The sequence below is a fragment of the Epargyreus clarus genome, unplaced genomic scaffold (assembly GCF_041222505.1).
Source record: "Epargyreus clarus isolate Ecla_fem2 unplaced genomic scaffold, WU_Ecla_fem_2.2 ptg000002l, whole genome shotgun sequence".
Classification (NCBI taxonomy): domain Eukaryota; kingdom Metazoa; phylum Arthropoda; class Insecta; order Lepidoptera; family Hesperiidae; genus Epargyreus; species Epargyreus clarus.
In genome coordinates, this window is record NW_027332210.1 from 9,420,875 (window position 1) to 9,442,101 (window position 21,227).

Genomic DNA, 21,227 nt, shown 5'->3' on the forward strand with positions numbered 1-21,227 from the left:
TTTTCCACAATCTTTAAACCAGTATATGGCAGCACTATATTGCTGTTTTATGGTAGAGATTAGTGTGACAGTGGTACCTTAGAAGTTAAACCATGAAGAGGTCCACTTTTTTTGTCGAAGTTATCGGTTCAAAAACCTTCATGATACTTGTATCTCACAGTTCTTTAACCCGATTCACTTGGTTCTTAATCGTTAATATATTTGTCTCTTTCAGGTCCTTGAATTAGTATCATGCGTGCTCGCTCTCTCACAAGAACACCCAGAGAGCTACTACCGTTGGTCGGAACTCGCCAGCGATACTCTACTCAACCTATTATCACAACGGAGTGTCGAGCTAGACACGAGTAGAGCGATAGAGTCCCTGGAGAGGCTGCTAGACTCGGTGTACAAGGATGTCTTGTTAGAGCAAAGTCGTGTGGAGATATTGTTGAAGATCCTGTTCAAAGCTCCGCCGGATCAAGTGAGTATATGTTAATTATAGTTTAGTTTTAAGTAATTAACTACTGATGTATTTGCGTAGAAAAAAGTCCAAACTAAAATTGCTATAAAAGGGAAAAAGTGCGACAATGGCGTACCGGTAAAATATTCTTATGAATAATAATACTTGTGATCAATTTATGTAAAAAGTATATTCTGGTATACAATTTTATTGAATAATCTCAAATTGAGTTATATCTAGCAAATGTTAACGTTTAGTTACGTTAGAGGTAGATAAATGCCGCCAATATTATTCGTTATCTATGAATAATAATAATAAAACTTTATTTCAGGCCACGACACCACGCAAGCTGAAACTCCGCTACCTATCAATAATAATGGTGCTACTCCGAAAAGTCCTCGTCTTGATACCAGAAACCGAGATTCTTCTATCGATTAACTATTTAAAATCCACCTGTATATCACCCCAATCGATTTTCTTCAACGTAAAACCCAATGTAGACCCGTTGAACGTTCAAAATTTCAATGAGAATTGCGCAAATCTGTCCCCAGATGTCGTTTTAGTGAGATTTTTGTTTAAAACGTTAACGTACGCGATAGTCGAGATGGATGATTTTGATGGGAATATAGACCCTGAGTTAGAAGAGGATAAGGATCAGAATCGCCTGCTGTATTCTGTCTGTGTGAATATCATAATACAAGCGAAGCATATGATGCATTTGACTGGTGAGTGTTTTTTGTTTTTGAACGTTATCCTTAACTTATTCCTTATCAATGTTTCTTAAAGCGTATCATAATGCCCTCTTGGGAGTGGTAAGGACCTATAATATTCAATGCGCCCCATTGAAGTGTCCAGCCAAAACTGTGAATCTTTTTTCAATTCTGCGTGGCCCAACAATAAGAGATTTTTTTTGCTGACCCTATATGAAAAGTTCAAAAAAGGGTGGATCCGCGAAAATTGGTGATAGAAGTGGGCGGAAAACGAAATAAGCTTAAAAATCTTTGATGTATGTGGTACCTATGAACATTAGTTAAGTTTCACCAAAGTGGTCGCTAACTTATCAAGAAACACATTTACTTCATTTACAGACGGCTGCCTATTTCCGCTAACAGCGAAGACAGCCCAAACGCTCCTACACAACGAGCAAAGCGGCCTCAACACGGGGTTGTACTCCCCTGCCGAGAACATTCCCCTCGGCGCGCTGAACCTCACGTGCTTGCGGGCCGCGCACAGAGCGCCCCTGCTCGCGGCGCATTGGGCGCATCTGCTTATACGGTAATATTCATAAGAATGAGTGGTAATAACACCATTCACTGTTTTTCTTGTGGATCCTATAACAAGTTACAGCGGAAACAGTGCCAATGCAAGTCTTGCAGTATTAAGAGCTTTTTTTTATAACACCGAAGTAACAAGTCACAGGTTTTTAAAGTCGGCTGAATTCTCTGTGGTTCGATTCCGGCGGCACCACCGACACACCCATTTCTATCTAATAACAGTAGTGTTAAGCGCTTCTGTGTTTCGGTTCGAAGGGTGTGGCAAGAGACATACTTTTCCGACGCGTTCTAGCTTAGGCCTCAGGGGTAGCGGGGCAGCTGTGACCGACCTCAGGTAGGATTGTAGTCCTATCTGCGGTTGATTACACACGTCCATGGACGGCAGTGGCCACTTATCATCAAGTGGACTGCATGCTCGTCTGCTACTTCATTATATTATAATAACACTTTACATTTATTATTTTATTTCAGCCTAAACTTCCTGTCCCACAAGTTCTGGCACAAGTTGATAGGCTTCGCTCGTAACCTGCCGCTGAGCGCTGACGTCACAGACACGAGACTCCTACGTATCGACCTGCTGCAAACGGCGTGCGTGTGCGCGTACTGCGAGTACTTTGTAAGTATGTTGATGTGTAAGTTGTATGGTTTTTATTTGACCTGTTGTTTTAGGTACGTAAAAGAATGATGTGATTGAAATTTGTTGTTTTTATTCGTTTCGAAATATTTATATTTTGTTTTTTATTGTATCGTTTGTATCGGCCGTAAACATGCGTGACAAGAAAAGAGTAGTTGTCATATCTTTTGAATTTTCGCATAAGTTTTCATTTTCAAATCCAAGAGTCGGTCAGTTTTCAGTATCGGCCCAAAAATTAACCGAATCTTTCGGATCAGCTGAAACATTCATGAATTTTCGAAGGGCGGGATGAGTTCAGCTGTACTCGGGCGTTTATTTTTAGTACGCCGACGAATTGCGTTAGTGTAAGCGAATAGAGCAAATTTATGTAAATGTTTTTACGAGTGTATAACTCTTAATAGAATTTGGTGGACGTGCGGTCGTGCGTATAGATATTGGTCGGTCACTTCTAAATTCGTCTGTTTATCCTCCAGGTGGACAACGGGCTGACGGAAGCGGTCCACCTGAGCTGGCTGCTGGTGAACCGCGTGCACGTGCTGGTGCAGCAGCGCGCGCAGCCCGCCGTGCGCCGCCTGCTCGCGCGCGTGCTGGCCGCGCCCGCCGCCTGCGCGCTGCTGCTGCAGGCCGTCGCCGCGCGCTGCCGGCCCTGTCTGCAGGTGACCCCCCGCACTGGCCGCGCCCGCCGCCTGCGCGCTGCACTGCCACTGCGGCAGGTTGCACTGCCGGTGCAACGTACTGCCGGGATTGTAAGCAGCTGACTGACGTCGTGCACGTGCTGGTGCAACAGCGCAATCGTCGGGATTGTAGGCTACTGCTGGATTGCGTGCACGCGCTGGTGCAAAGGCGCAACTGGTACAGCAATGTTCTGACGGGATTGTAAGCTGATAGTGGACCGCGTGCACATACTACCGGGAGTGCAGCAACACACTACCGGGATTGTGGGGGAAAATTATGTGTAAAAATTCCAGCTACAAATACAAATGACAATAAAAGTTGTATAAATAGAAAACTTACAAACTGCGTCTCTCTTGTGTTGTATGCACAAGCCATATACCACGTCACAAGCAAGGTAAGCCTTTTCTATCATATAAAGATAAGTTTCTAAGTAAACCTACTTTGTTTCAGGACGAGTTCGCGTTAAACACGTACAAGATCTTGTCCATGTGCCACGAAAGTCAGTCCGGTGCGCTGGTGTTCCTCATATGTCGAATAATTGGCAAGTTGGAACCGGCAATCGCTGTGAGGTACGTAAAATCCAAATGTATTAGATCGAAGTTCTACCACTAGGCTATCACCGTTAACAATGTCAGCCATAATACATAATCAAAACACTTGTTCTCACAGCAACAATTACTACAGCTATTATAACAAAGCGATGAAGAAACAATAATAAAAATTACACTATATTTTTTTCTTTCCTTACCAGATTTGCAAAGCTAGCGATTGAAAGATGCAGAATGTTGAAGGAAATGCCCGTGGAGAAAATAACAACCCAACTGGCGAAGGAGGACGTGCAAGTCGCCTTGGAGTTGCTGCAGAGAGATAAGGTGCATGTACGGTAAGTTTAACTTCTGTAATCTATTAAACGTTATGAAAATGCCAGAAGAACATATAAAACGTTGCTAGAGGGTAGCTACAGAGAAATTTGGAACAGCGGTGAATGTTGGTTAAGAAGTAGGACTTCTCTAGACTATTGTAGCAAAATTATATAGCAACTTCCGTCCTTCTAGTGAATAGTATGGAATATAATAAATCAAAGATAGGACTGGCGTCCTATAGACTAGTTATGTATGTAAATTTTGTTACAGGTATTCAACTTTAGTCATGGAACTGAATGCATTAGCATCTACCATCTTCGATCTATCCCCACTGGATCTATCACAAGACAGGGCTATTAATGCCCATTACATCCTGACAACTAATGTTGATGAGAATTGGTTGCTCAGCTTGATAAAGAGCAGGTATGTTTATACGTTTAAGATAATAAGAGATGGATTTTGTGTGGAATAAACCTAAATTAGCCATTATTAATAACATAACGTAACGTGGTTACGTAACATCCGAGAGTGGACCGGAATAGCCAGCGCCGCTGAGCTAAAAGCAAAGAGGGTAGCAAGAAGCTGATAGCCAACCTTCAATAGTATGGAGAGGCACTTTAAGAAGAAGAAGAATAACATAACATAGCTGGCTAAAATAATAAACTTTTTAAAAAATATTAAAGTTATGCCTTATTGTTGAACAATTTGTGGTTAAAATGGAAATACTTTTCCATTCTATAATTCTGTGATTGTTTTGACGAAAACTTTTTTGCGTTAACGCTATGACCTAGGTCTCATTGAATCTACATAATTATTATCTTAAAATAGTTTTTTTCTATCATTATCATCTTGTGCATGTGTTGTGTATATTTATCAAAGTCATACATATTAATATTTGGGTTATATTGTATTTCCATTAAGATGCTGCCAAAGGGACAGTTCAGTATTCAAACTGTCAAAACAAAGCGACCTTGCCCGCCTCATGTCGAAACTGTCAAAAGAAGATTTGACAACAGTAATGATGTGCTCAGAATTTGACAGAAGAATCCTGTACTCATGCTTCAAAGTTGCCTGTGACGATTTCATTAAAGAATTACTTAGTGTAGTATCAGTAAGGGAGTTAGCGGAGTGTGAGAAAGAGAAGGCGAGAGAGCAAGCAGAGACGGAGAGAGTGAGAGAGGAGATGTCGACTTCGATAGACAGTAATAAACTGAACGTAGTCAATTCACTACAAGTGTTCAAAAAGACTGACAATAAAGAATCGAAATCTCAGTTCTTTATACCGATTTCGGAAAACGAATTGAAGGACAAGTTTGGGAATCTAGAAATAAGTGAAGAGGAGACAGAAATAATAGTTCCAGAGTTGCCGCTGTTGTATCAAGTGGGCATAGAAGCGTTAGACAAGTCGTTGTCAGATATATTGCATTTGTTCCCGAAGCAGAATCGACCGCTAAGCCAATCGGAGAACTTCACTCTGGGCATAGAACAAACGATAGATAGATACACCCGCCGTTGCCACCAAGTGTTCCGAGACAAACAGTTTTACCAAGAATTCGTTGTTATTCAAACGATGTTAACCGGTTTCCTCGATTGCTTGAATAGGATGACCACTTCAATCGACGAAGCGGACTGTGATCTACTCGAAAAATGTATAGATAATATCATACCGCCGATGTTAGCGCGAAATTTGAGTGTATTTTCAGTAGTTTCGTTGCAATATTTGTCGTTTTTGATCAAAAATAAGAATGTGGTGGAGAGTCCGGTACACGCTGATGTGTCTTTCCGTACGACGAACGTGACCACAGACAATGTGTCCGTGGATCACGTGATCGTGATCGCCATAAACAACGTTGCTAAGGCGTTGGGTGTGAATGAAATCTGGTCGGAATTGAATACTGAGAGCAATTTGAACAGGACCCAGTCGGCGATCAGCTGTTTGTACGCGATAGTGAAGTATTTGGTAAAGGTGAGTCTTGGTAGGATTTTGAGCTTTTTTATGTATTACGTATTACGTCTGATAGATACTGGCTACTTTTCTTCAAGGACATATTTAATTAACCCCTGTTAAAATTAGAATCTTATCTGAAGTCGACCACATATGAATTGACGTCTAAGTTGACACAACTTGTATACGTATGTTTCCTATTCTACGCCTTTCAAACCAGAATACAGCAGCGCTGAACACTTGTTATTAGGCAGAAATAGGTGTTGGAGTAATTCTATTAAAGTCGATCAAAAATAGATTCTACTATCTACTACTATCTTCAGAATTTCACTTGACTTTTTATAAACATCTATGCATGGTTGTGGTAAGGGAGACAAACTTTTCCGAGGCGTTCCAGCTTAGTCCTCAGGGGTTGCGGCGCGCCTGTGGCCGACCTCAAGTAGGATTGTCTAATCCTATCTGGGGTTGATTACAGATCTCCATGGGCGCTAGTCGCCACTTACCATCAGGTGAACTACATGCTCGTCTGCTACTCCTATATTATAAAAAAGTCACCTCCGTAGAACATTTTTAAATTACGGCAACATTCTAACCACGATAAATAATTTCAGGACACAAAACCATTAATCCTGAAGCAATATATGCGTACTACAGACACAGGACCGAAGCCCGACATAGTCTTAACAGGAGATAAGTTGGTCACACTCATCGAATATTGGGAACGGAACTTCTACACAAAGCCGGATAGTGCAATACTCGGCAAGAAGTATAGGAAGCCTATCGAGAGTCTGCTGCTTCGGTTGGCAAGGTAAGACAGACGGAGAGAATATAACTTTCGATAAGGAATATACTCTAAATTGATGATCATCCTTAAGTAATATTATAAATGAGAATGTAAGTTTGTTTGTTATACTTTCACGTCTTAACTACTTAATTGATTGTCATGAAATTTTGTACACATATTGTAAGGATTTCAGATAAGGACATATGGTCACTTTTACGCGAAATAAATTACCATTTCCGAGGGATACATAAAAAAATCTGAACGTAAGCTGAGCTTCGGATAAGAGCTAGTTATGTATTTAATCGCAATCTTTATGAAAACAAGTTACCCAGATAAAATTTATTTGTATGTACATAATATACAGGGTGAATTTTTAAAACGGGCCTTCAGGGCCAAGTCTGAAACTATAAGGATTAGCGAAAAATGCTGAAAGGAGTTACGAGGCCGATTTTGATCAAAACTAAAACTGCATCATTAGTTTTTTAAAATATTTTTTCCCTAGCCGGGAATCGAACGAGTTCATTTTGAAAAAAAAATACACCTCTATATTATTCCACTTTTTGATAGTGTCGCTTATAAGGATCAAATTCTGGGAAGTAATGTTATGTGACAAATTAAAGGAAAAGGAAAATTTTGAAGAAAATGCGTATTTTTTCATACATTGGCCTACTAATCCTTAAGGATTATACATAACAAATGATTTATGTGTAATTCTTTAGAAACATACATAAGTCATACCATTGAAGAATTTGTTGGTTAATCAAGTAAGTATTCGATGTTATAACTATGACATATGGCTTAGTATGAGAAAGTAATAGTTTGGCAAATAAGTTACCGCCGTTTTAAGGATTTATTTTTTAATGAAAAGAGATAACTGATTAAATAGTAAATTCTTATTGTTTGTTGTTTACAACTTCGTTTCAACGTTAAATATGATTTTCTATATCTCTTTTTTTTAGTAATCACTCGGATTTGACTCTAAAAAGTAATTCTCGCAAATTGTCAACTTTACATCTGTATTAAACGAAACTCCGCCCATAGCTAAGTCAGACATAAAAATATAAATTATTGGGAAACAAAACGTCCATTTCGAATGATTAGAAACATTGACCCAAAAAAATGTCAATACACGAAATGTTTAAACTGATGAATGGCGGGAACTTAACTGCCAAATTAATATGGAAAAATATGTATTTTCTTAAAATTGAGGCTTTTCCTTTAGTTTGTCATTTATCATTACTTTCCAGATTTTGATCCTTATAAGCAACACTATCAGATAGTGGAACAATATAGAGGGTTCATTTTTTTTTTTCAAAATGAACTCGTTCGATTCCCGGCTAGGGAAAAAGTTATTTTAAAAAAGTAATGATGCAGTTTTAGTTTTTATCAAAATCGGCCTCGTAACTCCTTTCAGCATTTTTCGTTAATCCTTATAGTTTCGGATTTGGCCCTGAAGGCCCGTTTTAAAAATTCACCCTGTATATCAAAATGGTCTTATTTATGTAAAGTTCTTAATGAAAATGAATGCAATTGTCTAATAAGTAAATTCATTTCATTTCGTATAAATGAAAAATGTAGACTATTTTTCTGAGTCTGGGTGCTTTCGTTTTTGTGTGTCATAAAACCAAAGAATCGCAGATTATAATGTCTTTTTGCAGATTGAGGATTGATGGTTTTATCAAAATACTTGAGAGAGACTTCTAAAAACTATGGTGTGGTTATTGAGAATAGTTTCTTTAGAATTGGCTTACTCTTTATAGAAAAGCGTGTTGGATATGTCAATGTTGTAATATTACCGTTCAATTAAATATTGTTATGGTCTATGGGCATGTTTCCTCTAATTTATTTGTGTTTTTAAATTAAGAGTGATTTATTTCCAGGTTAGAAGCGGTAACGAACATAGCACTAATACCGCCCATCGCGTGGTCGTGCGTGGAAGTGTCCGCCAAGAAGGATCACTTGCAGAAGATAGACTTGCCGCTACAGGCGTTCCAGGATATGGATGTGTTGGAGTCTTTCTTGTTTAGGTACGAAAAAAAATCTAAATCTTATTCTATTTTTTTTTAAGTAAAGGGGGTAAAACCGTTTTTGGTTCGACTCCTGCGGCATTACCGCCACACCTATTTTTGCCTCATAACAGCAGCGTTAAGCGCTGCTGGGTTCTGGTTTGAAGGACATATTTTTACGAGGCGTTCCAGCTTAGGCCTCAGGGGTAGCGGCACATCTGTGGCCGACTTCAGGCAGGAATATCTAATCCTATCTGGGGTTGATTACAGATGTCCGTGGGCGGCAGTAGCCACTTGCCATCAGGTGGATTGCAAGCTCGTCTGCTACTCTTATATTGTAAAAGAAAGAAGCAGAAATAGGTGTGGTGGTGGTCTACCATCTTCTAAATCATTTTCTTCATGTCATAAATCGTCCGAAACAGTGCGCTTTACTAGCGATGTAGACATGCCACAAAAACGTCGGAAAATATTATTCTGGGTGTATGACGTCAGCATTGACGACCCGCGTGGCGGAGCGATCACCATACCGGTCTGACGTGCAAAGGGTCCCGGGTTCGATCCCCGGCCAGAGAGAAATCTAAATGATGAATTTATATTTCTGTTTCTGGGTCTGGCTGTTTGTGTATTTGTCTATGTGTGTGTCCATGACACCCACGACACAGGGAATCCCAGAGGCTGTGAGTGTAGAAAGCGTTTAACGTTTAACATTTCGTTTCTAGGGTGAACCTGATAGGCTGGTCGTCGCGCAAGCAGTTCGAGGAGATGTGGGTGGGCCTGCTGGGCGCGCTGCAGGGCAACGGGCCGCACTGGGCGGTGCGCGGCCTCACTCAGCTGCTGCTCTCCGCGGCGCCCCGTGTAGGGGCACTACCTGCGCATGTGCCCCGCGGGGGACCGAAACCTGCCCCGCTGTGAGTGTTTGGGGGGACGGGGGGTCAGGGCAAAAGCCGCACTGGGCGCTGGTCACACAGTTGTATGCTGGGAGGTGTGCGGGAGAGCTTGATGTGTAAGGGGAGTATCTGGGCGCACGCTAGGGCTGCACTGGGCGGTGCGGGGGCTCACTCAGCTGCTGCTCACTGCGGCGCCCCGCGTGGGGGCACTGCTGGCGCATGTGCCCCGCGGGGGACCGAAACCAGCCCCGCTGTGAGCTTTTCTTTTTTTTATAATATGGGGTAGCAGACGAGCATGCTGTCCACCTGAAACTGGCACCGCTGTCAGTGTTTTGGGGGTCGGGGGGTCAGGGTAACAGATCGCAGTGGTCTATGCCTGTGTTCACACAGTTGTGTGCAGTGGTGGGGGGAGAGGTCGAGGTGTAAGAGGTGTTTCCGGTCACCTGCCAGTGCCACCATGGGTGAGTGGTTAGACGAGTGAGCGAGTGCGCTGCAAAGCAACGGGCCGCACTGGGCCCCCCGTATAGGCCGCGCGGGGGCCGAAACCTGCCCCGATGTGAGTGTTTGGGGGGGCGGGTCAAAGCGACGGTCGTTGAGCCGTGCATGTGCTCTCACAGTTGTGTGTGGGGGTGTTGGGGAGAGCTCTAGGTGTAAAGGGGGTTCTGGGCGCCCGCTCAGTGAGTAGTTAGAGGAGTGAGCGAGTGAATGTGAGTTTGCTTATTTATTGTGTGATGTAGAAGTGAACTAGTATAAAGTAATTAATCCTTTTTAAAGGTAGGTAACAGGTTATACGGCACACTCATGCAGAAAGTAAGCCCAATATTTTTTAAATCGCGACAGATACTTGTGTGACCAGATTTCTAGAAAATATTTCAATATTTTAATAAAGGCATTCCTCTTTACAGCATGCAGCGTCTCCGTAACATTCTGGTCGGAACAAAAGCGTTCAGTTTATTCAAAGAGATTAACTTGGAGCGGATACCGTTCTTGAAGGAGGACTTCGATGGTTACTTCTACGCACAGTTCAGTACCGAGTACTTGAAACTCGCTTCTGGTGAGTCTTTGACTTATAATAGAATCTATTTCGTGTTATTGAGGTGTAATCATCTTTATTTATAATGTTTCCTCTTTTCGCTTTGTTCATAAAATTTTGTTTTACTGTTATTAGAGTTGTGTCATTATTTCGTCTCTTACATTGTTTTTATTTTTGTCCTTCAAATCTTTCCCTTTTTTCACTTTCTATGGTTTCGCATCTACTCTGTTATATATCATTTAATTTGTCTTTCTTTCTCTATCTCTGTCCCTTTATTTTATCTTTTCCTATTTTCTCTCCTTATTCTCTTTGTATTTCTAATTTTATTCTCAGTTTCTATGCTTCCCAAGCTAATTCAATTCTCGAGTTTCTAGGCTCTCCTAATTCTATTCTCAGTTTCTATGCTTCCCAGTATTTTGTCATTTTCTTTTCTTATTATGTTTCTATTTTAACTCTTGTTCTCTCATTTTCTCTTTCTTTTCCTGTACTTAATTAATCCAGAAGTATGGTGATTTCTCTTCTAGAATTATCCGACGAAGGCTCGTACAAGGTGCGTCGTGAAGTGAAACGCAAGAGGAAAAACAAGGAAATAGACGTGAACAGCTGTTTGCAGTTACTCATGGACATAACAGCTGAAATGTTAGAGCCGAAGGTACGTTGATAATGTACAAAAAATACCTAGCTGGGATATGGTGCTACAGCACAATGCTTGTTTTTAGTATAGCTTTTAACAGTTAGTATGAAGCATACAATTTTAAAGCATAACAATATGATAATTTGGACAAATTTCTTATTATTATTAACTTATAATTACGTCCAAGTTTTGTGCTTTCATTTTTAATGAAAATAATTGGGAAACAGGCTATTAAAAGGCATATTTTAACACCATACTCATAATTTTATATAAGTAGTAGGCCTTGTTATAGTGAAATAAATCTTATATTATTCCTTGTCTCTATATGTGTGTTTCTTTCTCTAGCTTTTGCTTTTCTTTCATTCTTTTTCTTGATCTTCCAGGCCCCAACCGGTCTAGCAGCTCGTACAGCACTCCTGTCCACCCTGAGCATGGCGAGCGTGGTGTTCTCCTCACCATCACACTGGTGGCGAGCCGCCACCCAACTAGCCACCCATCAGCCTCTACACTCTCACCACAGCGCCCCCACGGCGGCTCTACACGCGCTGTCGGAGTGTGTGCCCGTGTTGCACGCTACGTCGGGGGCTCAGGTAATACTGGTCGTAATGTTTTGGGTGGTAATCACTAGCTTCTACTCTACATTTTGAAAGGGGGTAGATAATTTTTTTGTGTATTCGTGTTCGCAGTGAACGAAATTCGACGGATGCTCAAATAATACTGGTTTAGGTAGTGATGATTTTTGGGATATCTAGTTATAATGGACCATTATTGCAAAATAGTGTAGAAAAGACGCATTTATTTATTCATATAAAATTTTATTACACTAGAAATTGGTACAAAAGGCGGATTTAATGGCATTGTTGATGCATTGTTCGTGTTAATTCATGTGCGGAAAAGTATAATATCTAATTTAAGAGTTGATAACAGATTACAGATAGATATTGCCACGAATATGCTAGATGTGAAATTAACATTATCAAAAGAGCTACATGTTTTAAAGACGCTGTTAACGACTCCTCTGGAGTTGCAAAATATTTTTACAGGCACTTAACTGCTTCCCAGTAGGTTTATTTTCATTATATTACACCTATTGTCCTACAGGAGATCGCAACAGTCCACCAGAAGCTCGTAAAGTCGCTATCGTCGAGTTACGCTCCGCTCCGCCAGGCGGCGCTGCAGGGCTGCCTTATACAGCTGACCGCCAAACCGATACCGAGTCTACAACCACACAATCCTTACTCCGATCTCATCACACAACTCAATATAGCCGTTACACAGTATCTCCGTAACGATACCAGGTGAGATAGCATTCTTCATAAGTGTTTATCATCGTAATCATCAGTCGTCAATATTGTCATTCATCATCATTATCAAATAACATCATTATTATTAACTTAAGAAGCATCATCATCAACTTCGCGAAAATGATCTTTTTAATAATCAATATCTTTTCGAGATACCAAATTAGTAAACGTCGTCATCATAACTTTTCGTTATTATAATCATCATCAACATCACCTGAAGCTAGACCAGTACTCTTACCATGAGTTTTCAAAACATCCACAATTTTACGTTACGTTTACTCAATCCTGTCTTCGTTGTTGTTTCTATTCCGTTCGCTTCAGTAGACTGACTGAGTAAACGTTACAATAAGTAAGCGCTCAAGTCTTTTTGTCTGCCTCACATGTTCGCAAAAAAAAGAGAAAACATAAAGCGCCATTTTGTCAATTTAGTCATTTAATGTTACGTTACTGACACTATAGTTCTGATACAATCCGCTTGCGGCGCTAATTGGAAATTGTATGGGCAAATACGTAAACAAATACCAAAACAGTCTGTTTCAAACAAAATGTTTGTCAAAACGTAAAAACTCATGGTAAGGGTACAGTAGCACAGTATCTACGCAACGGCACAAGGTGAGCTATCATACACGAAAAGCTCCTAAAGTCGCTATCGTCGAGTTACGCCCTGCTCTACCAGGCGGCGCTGCAGGATGCATGAGGAGCGTCATCAGTATCCTATAAGTTAAGACCTCTTATATACACTGCATGCCTCTTATACCCGGTGAATTTTTCAATAGTTTTTATCAAAATCGGTCTCGTCACTCCTTTCAGTGTTTTTCGCTAATCCTTATAGTTTCGGATTTGGCCCTGAGGGCCTATTTGAAAAATTCACCCTGTATACCGAGGCGCGATGCCTAGATATACACTTTTATGTTATGATTTTTTAACTTCTTAAACCAACTAATCCCTTGTCATTTAGAATTTTAATATGAGGTCTACGCAGCAATGGGACCAATGAAGAAAAATCTTTATGTTTCCAGAATCTCTCTGTACGAGCAAAGTTTGTACTGGGCGGTGCTATTCACGCTGGTGGAGTTGGGACATCCCGATCTCATGACGATCGCTGTCGACTTCCTCTTGCGGCGGCCGAAACACTACTGCACTGATGTTGTTGTTAAGGTGAGATATGATAAATCGTTTATGGGGTGAGTTCCCGTAACTCGCCAAGAGATGGCGCTACGCGTTTCTGAATCACGCTATCGAAGTTTTAATAACATTTTGCATAATTATATACAAGTTCTGAATGGATAACGTTGGAGCACTGCGGTACTCCGGGCATGATCACCTAGTCCGGCGAGAGATCTCCCTTTGTCAAAGTTTTATTTTTTCATTTTATTTTATTTTTGAAATTATACTTCTTTAGACGCGTCATGCGATAAAAAATTATTAGTGAAACGATCATTGTAACGGAACGCGTAACCGTTGCAAACAGTTGCAAAAATGGAGCGATCCGATAAGATACGATGAATAAAATAATTAATTAAGCATAAACTTCTTTTTATTACGCCAAAGAAGTAAGTTCTTAAGTGAGTTTATAAATACTGTGTATTATTATTAAATATGTTTTAATTTTTTTATAGGGAATAACAACAATTCTTCAACAACAGATATTACCCAAAGACTTGAAAAATAGTATTATAGAGAAGATTTTGGAGAATTTGAAGAACCTTTCAGAAGACCACGCTGTTCAAATTTTAATGGTGCATTTATTCTCAGGTATACCTCTTTATTTATTATTTCGAAATTCATTCAAATCTCTACCTAATAGGGGATTTAACTTGATATCTGAGTTTTAGAGGGATTGCAAGAAAATACCATTCCGTCCTTTGAACATTGCATATGCCTGCATCGCAGAAGATTGTATTCTTCGAAATACACTTTAAAAGAAAGTAATAATGAAAAAGTTTACTATATTTTATTATATTTAAGCTGCTTTTAATGAACATTTTGGATAATATTCTTATAACCAAAAGCATTACAAAATTCGAAAATTTTAGCAAGGCTGTTAAAAAAACTCTGATACTTTCAGCTGACAGCAAGCTAGTAAGCCCAAAACTAGAGTCAGACGTCTCTAACATGGACCCCGACGTCCTAATGAGTTCGATGGAGCGCATCACCTTACTCTACAAAGTGCTCCGGCAAGTGAAACATCGAGAGAACCAGTATATCTTGACCTCTGCCCTCAAACACTTCCTAAGAGAGACTCTACCGCCCGCCGCGACGCTCAGTAGAGTGGTTATAGAGTTCGTGGAGTGTTGCAAGGAAGCTGAGAGACGGGGTTCGGGTGTTTTCTCTGATAGAGATAGATGGGTGGAGTGCTCGGTTTTGAACTCTGAGGTCGTTTTTGAGGTAGGTTTTTGTTTAATGAATATTAATTAAGATTTTTTTAATGGGTATCGTTGATAAAGTAATAACATACTTCTTATTTTTATAACAATTTATACAACGCAATATAAATTAAGATTTTTTATTACATGGGTAATATTTATAAAGTAAGAAAACACTCTGTAATGTACATAAAAAATAAATATATAACATTAACTATTTTTCGGTGATTAAAAAAATAATATTTTTTTACGCGATCATAGAGGCAAAGAGTTCATTATTTTTAACAAAATCTAGTTACTATATTTTTACAACAGTTTTAATTCCGTACTAGCAAATTACTAATATAACAGTAAAATGTTTGATATTTCTGAATAAAAATATATACAAAGCTTATCTCATGTGAAATTTAATTTTAAATTATTATACATTTACAGGTATTCGAAACATCAGTAACACAAGACCAACTGCCGGTTCTAAGCGGGTGGATCTTCGAAGCTCTATGTCATTTGTTGACAGACAAACTCTCCTCAAACCTCCTACCGTACTGTGTCCTGATATTACTAGTATCAGCCAGTTCAAACCAGTTCATACGAAATGTTGCGTCATTGGCACATCATATATTCCGATTGGGTTTCAAAAGTGCAGAGAATTTGCACGATAATTCCATTTTTGAACTGTTAACAGCGAAGAGTGTTGCCATGTCGTTCGCGGATCGTAGATTGTTGTGTGTTGTGGCAACACACTCGAACTTCACACCACCACAATTGGAGAGGTTGAAGGAACTGTGTGGTGAGAATGAATGTTTGAACGATTTGATGCAGTGTTTGGTTAAACTTTAGTATTGTATTGTATTATATATTTCCAAAAAAAATGAAAAGGTTATTGTGAAATTCGAATAATTGTGAATTACTTAGTTCTGGGTGTGGACAAATATATAAAAATTCTCAAACACTTAGATCATATGAGATTAAACCCGGTAGATTGCTTGCAAGGCAGATTGATACTAGTATCTACGCAGGTGTAATAGTTGTGTATTAGAAATAATTACAAAAAGTCTTCTATATTCATCGTTGGTACAATCTCTGGGTGCTATGGACACTAATAAAAATTTCAAACACCCAGATATTACAAGTATATTTCATCATTACCCTGGGATTGAACCCGGCAACAAAAAAATCTTTATAAACTTAGCACTAATTTACAACCCGGGAATCGAACCCCTGCATAGCAGGCTGGCTTGGTAACAATCGTGCTATATGGGTCGCTTAATAAATCTCTAATTACCCAATATTTATAGGATTAATTCAATTTGTAGTGTGTAGGATAAGTAATAGGCTATTTGACGGTTGTTCGTTCTAACCTAAACCATAGGAGTGAGTGAGGTTGGCTTGGGTTAGGTTTAATGATACAGAGTAGTAAGATAGAGACAACATGTCATAGATTATTGTATCTCTACTATTTTCAATTTACATTTTAATGTTGGGTCATTCGCTATATATTCTGTTTTAATTTTTGATTACAATTATTAAAATTTAAAATAAACAATTCTATTATTACTGGAATTTTATTATAAATCATTTTATTGATATCATTTTAAAAGTTGAAAAGGAGGGAGCTACAAATGTGTGTGTAGATATACATATATGCATCTGCACTTTATAAATTATAACAACGAACTTCAATCTTAATTTTAAAATAATAATTTTGTTAAGAAGAGAAAAAGGGAATAAATATTATATATTTAATACACCTAAAATAATAACTATAATTTATAATACTTTGTCTACAAACGACAAATAGCCAATTACTGTAAAAAATGTATTATTTTATTACAATTAATAATGGTGAATAACAGCCATATTTATTTTTTAAGTATTAATGAGAGCCACTATGATCTTACATTGATTATTTTTAAGTAGCACCATTTTAGTTTTAAACGCATTATGGCACTTTCTATATTAAAACTAAATGTATAATTTGTGATAGTTATAAGGGCCGCGCCAGACATATCACAAACATTTGAACACATGTTTGACCACAGTGAAGCACGGATATTTGAGTATTTGTTCAAAGCTTGCTTCAAATATTTGCACTTTGTCATTTGGTGTCGGTTTTTCGAGCGTTCAAACTTCAAATATGTGCGGAGCCTGCTACACATGCGCAAAGTCCAGTTGCTAGGAGGCCATGACATGGGTGACAGGTTAAAAAAATTAAACAAATATGTGTTCAAATGTGTGAGCAAACTCTTTATTCAAATGTTTGTTTATGTCTGGCGCCGGGGTTAGATTATGTCATGGCATATAGTATGACAATTGCTTTGGTGTTTGGTTAAATTTGAATTGCATTTTTGAGTTCCTATATTTTGTTCCCAATTGACTTGGCAGTTAATGGATATCAGGCCTGTTTCTTGTCACACAGGCTTGTCGCGTGTCGATATGATGCACATGCATATTTTTTTTTATAATATAGAAGTAGTAGACGAGCACGCAGGGCACCTGATGGCAAGTGGCTACTGCCGCCCATGGATATCTGTTATCAACCCCAGATAGGATTAAATATTCCTACCTTAGGTCGGCCACAGATTCGCCGCTACCCCTGAGGACTAAGCTGGAAGCGCCTAGAAAAACTATGTCTCCCTTACCACACCCTTCAAATTAGAACACAGCAGCGCTGTATACGTTTCATTTCAATCTATCGTTTCGTAGACGGTACGTAGGTTACTAAGAAACTGTAGTAAGGTAATTTACACGTGTGGGTAGGATACTTAAAACTGGGTGACAAGAAACAAGCGGTAATACTAAATTCACGAATAGATGTCCTAAGAAAATATATTATAATTTGTCTGTCACGGCATGCGTCTGATACGTCATATGTCTGTAGACTTAAGGGAACTCTAATACAATTGAATTAAATAATGTTATTCGTGATTTCATTTAATATGAAATTAACTTGTGTTAATACCAAATATTTTGTATCAAATTATAAATTGAGTCAGGAAAAATTGTAATCCAGAATGGCGGCTTTTCGCTTTTTCTTTATAATGTGTGAACGAGAAAGGTATAATACCCGCCATTTTAGATTTCATTACTATATAAACTAACATTATAATATTATTCTTTTCGAAATAAAGTCCGTAATAAATATACAAAAATGATCAGCCTTATGTTATGTGTTCTTCAAAATGTTTTTATGAAATTATTTAGTATTGTCATATAATATACGTAGATTATTGAAATTAGAAGTATGTTAAGAATGTTTAAGAATCTAATATTTTATTACAAGCACATGTAGTGATGCCACAGTGCACAGTATCGAATAGAAATGGCATGTGTAGTGACTTCCGCTACTCGTCAAGAGATGGCGCTGCTGTATCACGCTAGCGAAGTTTTCTAAACATCTTGCATATATACAAGCTCCGAACTGAGACTGTTGGAGCACGGCCGCTCCCCGGACATGATCACCTAGCCCGGCGGGAGATTTCTCTTTGCCAAACATGTATTAATTGAAATGGCCTATGTTATTCATATTCATCAATAATAATACGTGGCCTCAATCAGTTTATCCATCAATGAGGGCTTAGTTACTCCAAATAGAATAAGAGTGCTTCGCCAATACTGGTTACTTTAGATCGCCTTGTGTGACTTATGTCTCTGGCTTACCACACCTATTTAAAAAAAACTTCTTGTTAAAATTTTGCTTAAAATATATGATGACATTTCTATTCGATATTCGGTCTGCGGTATATAGTCTAATGTAATTTAATGAATGAGCTTCAAGAATCTTCACAAGCGTAACGATATGGCAATAAAATTACCTCTTTCTGTACAAATAGTAAGGTAGGTTCGCTTCACGCTAGTAACTATGCGTATTATTACTGCCCGTTATCTATAACCAATCTATCCATTGTTTTGCATATCAAAGATATAATTTTGATATTTTTTGAAAACAAGAAATTGTGAAATTCCGATCTGTGGTAAGCAAAATAAGGATAGATTAAGTATTAAAAAGGCATTGGGGATCATAACCGGGCTATAGAAATGCATTTTACTGAAAAGTTTTGATGACTTCAGATCACAAAAAGAGGCCACAGTTATTCTGAATCACTCTTATAAAGTTTTCTTAACAGCTTGCTTATATACAAACTCCAAAGTCAAATTAGCGGAGTATAAACGGTCTCTTGACGTGATGACCCTTAGAGATTTTCTGTTTAAGACTAGTTCAGCTATATTGGCTACGATATTCTTTGTGAAAGGTTATGTTCGGCACCACCACCACACCTATTTCTGCCTAATAACAGCAGTGTTAGGCGCCGCTGTGTTCCAGTTTGAAGGGTGTGGTAAGGAAGACAGACTTTTCCGAGGCGTTTCAGCTTGGTCCTCAGGGGTAGCGGCGCATCTGTGGCCGACCTTTGGTAGGAATATCTAATCCTATCTGGCGTTGATTACAGATGTCCATGGGCGACAGTAGCCACTTACCATCAGGTGGACTGCATGTTCGTCTGCCACTCCTATATTATAAAAAAAAAATGTTGTGACGAAATAACGCTATATAGCTATTACAAACAATATGTTATCAACATATGAGGCGAACACAATTACACTTGGTTAGCTACCAGTTTTTCTGTGACATTCAAACTATCTGTTACCGTCGTCTCAATGATAAAATTTAGCAACGCCAACGAAAGTTAAAGTCAGATAGATTCCTCAACTTCGGCAAGTAAATGTGTCCCTCCGAAGGGTTTTTGCATTTCAACAAAACTTATACATGTTTAATATTGTTAAATAAATTAATAATTTAATTTTGGTGGTATAAACGTAGGTAAAATTAAACATATTTTTAATCTTCTTTTATAATTATACATAAAAACGTAATACCTAGAAATTGCCTCAAATTGTAGCCCGCTTAAGACCCTTTACATGTGCCAGATGACATCGATTGATTCAAATGTAGGTATGTAGGTTTTGTAACTTTTAGAACATTTAAAATGAGGTTGTTTCCAATTGTATTTCTAAATAAATAGATATAGATTAATTTTATACAGTTCTGATGTTAGTAACATCAAAAAGCTTCTGAAAATAGAACATGAGTTCTAACTGAGAAAAGTTTTATATACATGAGTGTGTACCGGTTTATTTATTTTGCAATCATGCATTCAGTCCACCTGATGGCAAGTGGTCACCGCTGCCCGTGGTCATCGATAATCAACCCCAGATAGGATAGAAATCCTCTCTAAGATAGGTCACATATGCGTTGTTACTGCTAAGGATATAGTTGGAACACTTTTTTGTATGTGTAGTGCTATCTAGCACTACACATACAAACTATTAGTATATCATCTGATATACTACCCGAATAAACAATCTCAAAGAAAAACATGTAGCTACTATAAAGCATATTATTGTTTATTGTATATAGTTGTAAGCCTCCTAAAAGCTTCATATAACACTGCGTTGAAGCCAAAAATGAACTTGTGAATTTTATCGCGATGGTTTCCGTGAATATTGCGAATGTGAAATATTTATGATGTCGAATTTTTTTTTATCTAAACTTACTTCGTTTTAAGTGTAAACTTCTTCAGTGTTGTGATTTGGAACTTGTTGAATGAATACGTTTTTTTCGAAACGTTGTACAAATAGAAATAATACTTAACTCAGAGGGCATAAACAGAATTTTTGTGCTTCGATATTGCAGACCTTGTCTTTTTTGGTCTGAGTTCATATGAATTATTCTCCATTCGCACCCTCACCTCTCATTTATGCATTGACAATAACAAGATATGAGCTATCAAGATTTTAAGTCGCCTGTCTGTCTCTTTGTCTTTGTGTTTTTTTGTCTCTATGTGAATATGTCAGCATTTAACCGGAATTTACAGTCAATTAATATTGATGCATCCACATTTATATGGTCTAAATTTTTTATTGAACCTAATCAATACCGAGCCGAGCGTGTGGATGCAACATAATGTTGCATCCACACGCTCGGCACCTGTCGGAAACTCCGAACGTCTACAAACGCACAAACGTGCGCGTCGCAAGTGCTTGCGGCAAATTCACTTACGATTTTCTTAAAATCCAGCACTCCATTAGATCGGCTACAAGCTCTTGCAAACCTACACAAATACCAAAAGCTCTATCCGCATATTTGAATTTGTGCACGTTTGGTTTGTCAAAGTTCGGCAAGCGTTTGGACTTGGATAAGAGGTCGTTTGTCACATAGAGGTGTCGCGTTAATTATAATAATTATATAGTAAAATTTATATAAAGGTAGTTTTGAAGTTTCATAGATTGTAGTTTTAGGAATAATTATAGTGATTGAGAATAGTCATCAATATTTAATGAGCGGAAGAGTTAAATGTACCGAAGAAAAGTTTTGGCTATAAAAA

General features: G+C 38.5%; 1 protein-coding gene across 1 annotated transcript in view; it reads left to right on the forward strand.

Annotated features, from left to right (window-relative positions):
- htt (huntingtin) overlaps positions 1–15,685 on the forward strand; it is a 35,884-nt gene extending 20,199 nt beyond the window's left edge. Inside the window, exons 24-43 of the mRNA XM_073079982.1 lie at positions 215–460; positions 771–1,164; positions 1,528–1,714; positions 2,185–2,329; positions 2,821–3,003; positions 3,473–3,591; positions 3,774–3,905; positions 4,156–4,308; positions 4,807–5,851; positions 6,442–6,638; positions 8,495–8,641; positions 9,340–9,528; positions 10,413–10,561; positions 11,065–11,192; positions 11,558–11,764; positions 12,276–12,472; positions 13,498–13,636; positions 14,098–14,233; positions 14,547–14,866; positions 15,280–15,685. Coding sequence (XP_072936083.1) covers positions 215–460; positions 771–1,164; positions 1,528–1,714; positions 2,185–2,329; positions 2,821–3,003; positions 3,473–3,591; positions 3,774–3,905; positions 4,156–4,308; positions 4,807–5,851; positions 6,442–6,638; positions 8,495–8,641; positions 9,340–9,528; positions 10,413–10,561; positions 11,065–11,192; positions 11,558–11,764; positions 12,276–12,472; positions 13,498–13,636; positions 14,098–14,233; positions 14,547–14,866; positions 15,280–15,684 — 4,818 coding nt within the window. The 3' untranslated portion in view covers position 15,685. The remainder of the gene's footprint in view (positions 1–214; positions 461–770; positions 1,165–1,527; positions 1,715–2,184; positions 2,330–2,820; positions 3,004–3,472; positions 3,592–3,773; positions 3,906–4,155; positions 4,309–4,806; positions 5,852–6,441; positions 6,639–8,494; positions 8,642–9,339; positions 9,529–10,412; positions 10,562–11,064; positions 11,193–11,557; positions 11,765–12,275; positions 12,473–13,497; positions 13,637–14,097; positions 14,234–14,546; positions 14,867–15,279) is intronic.
- The last annotated feature ends 5,542 nt before the right edge of the window (positions 15,686–21,227 follow it).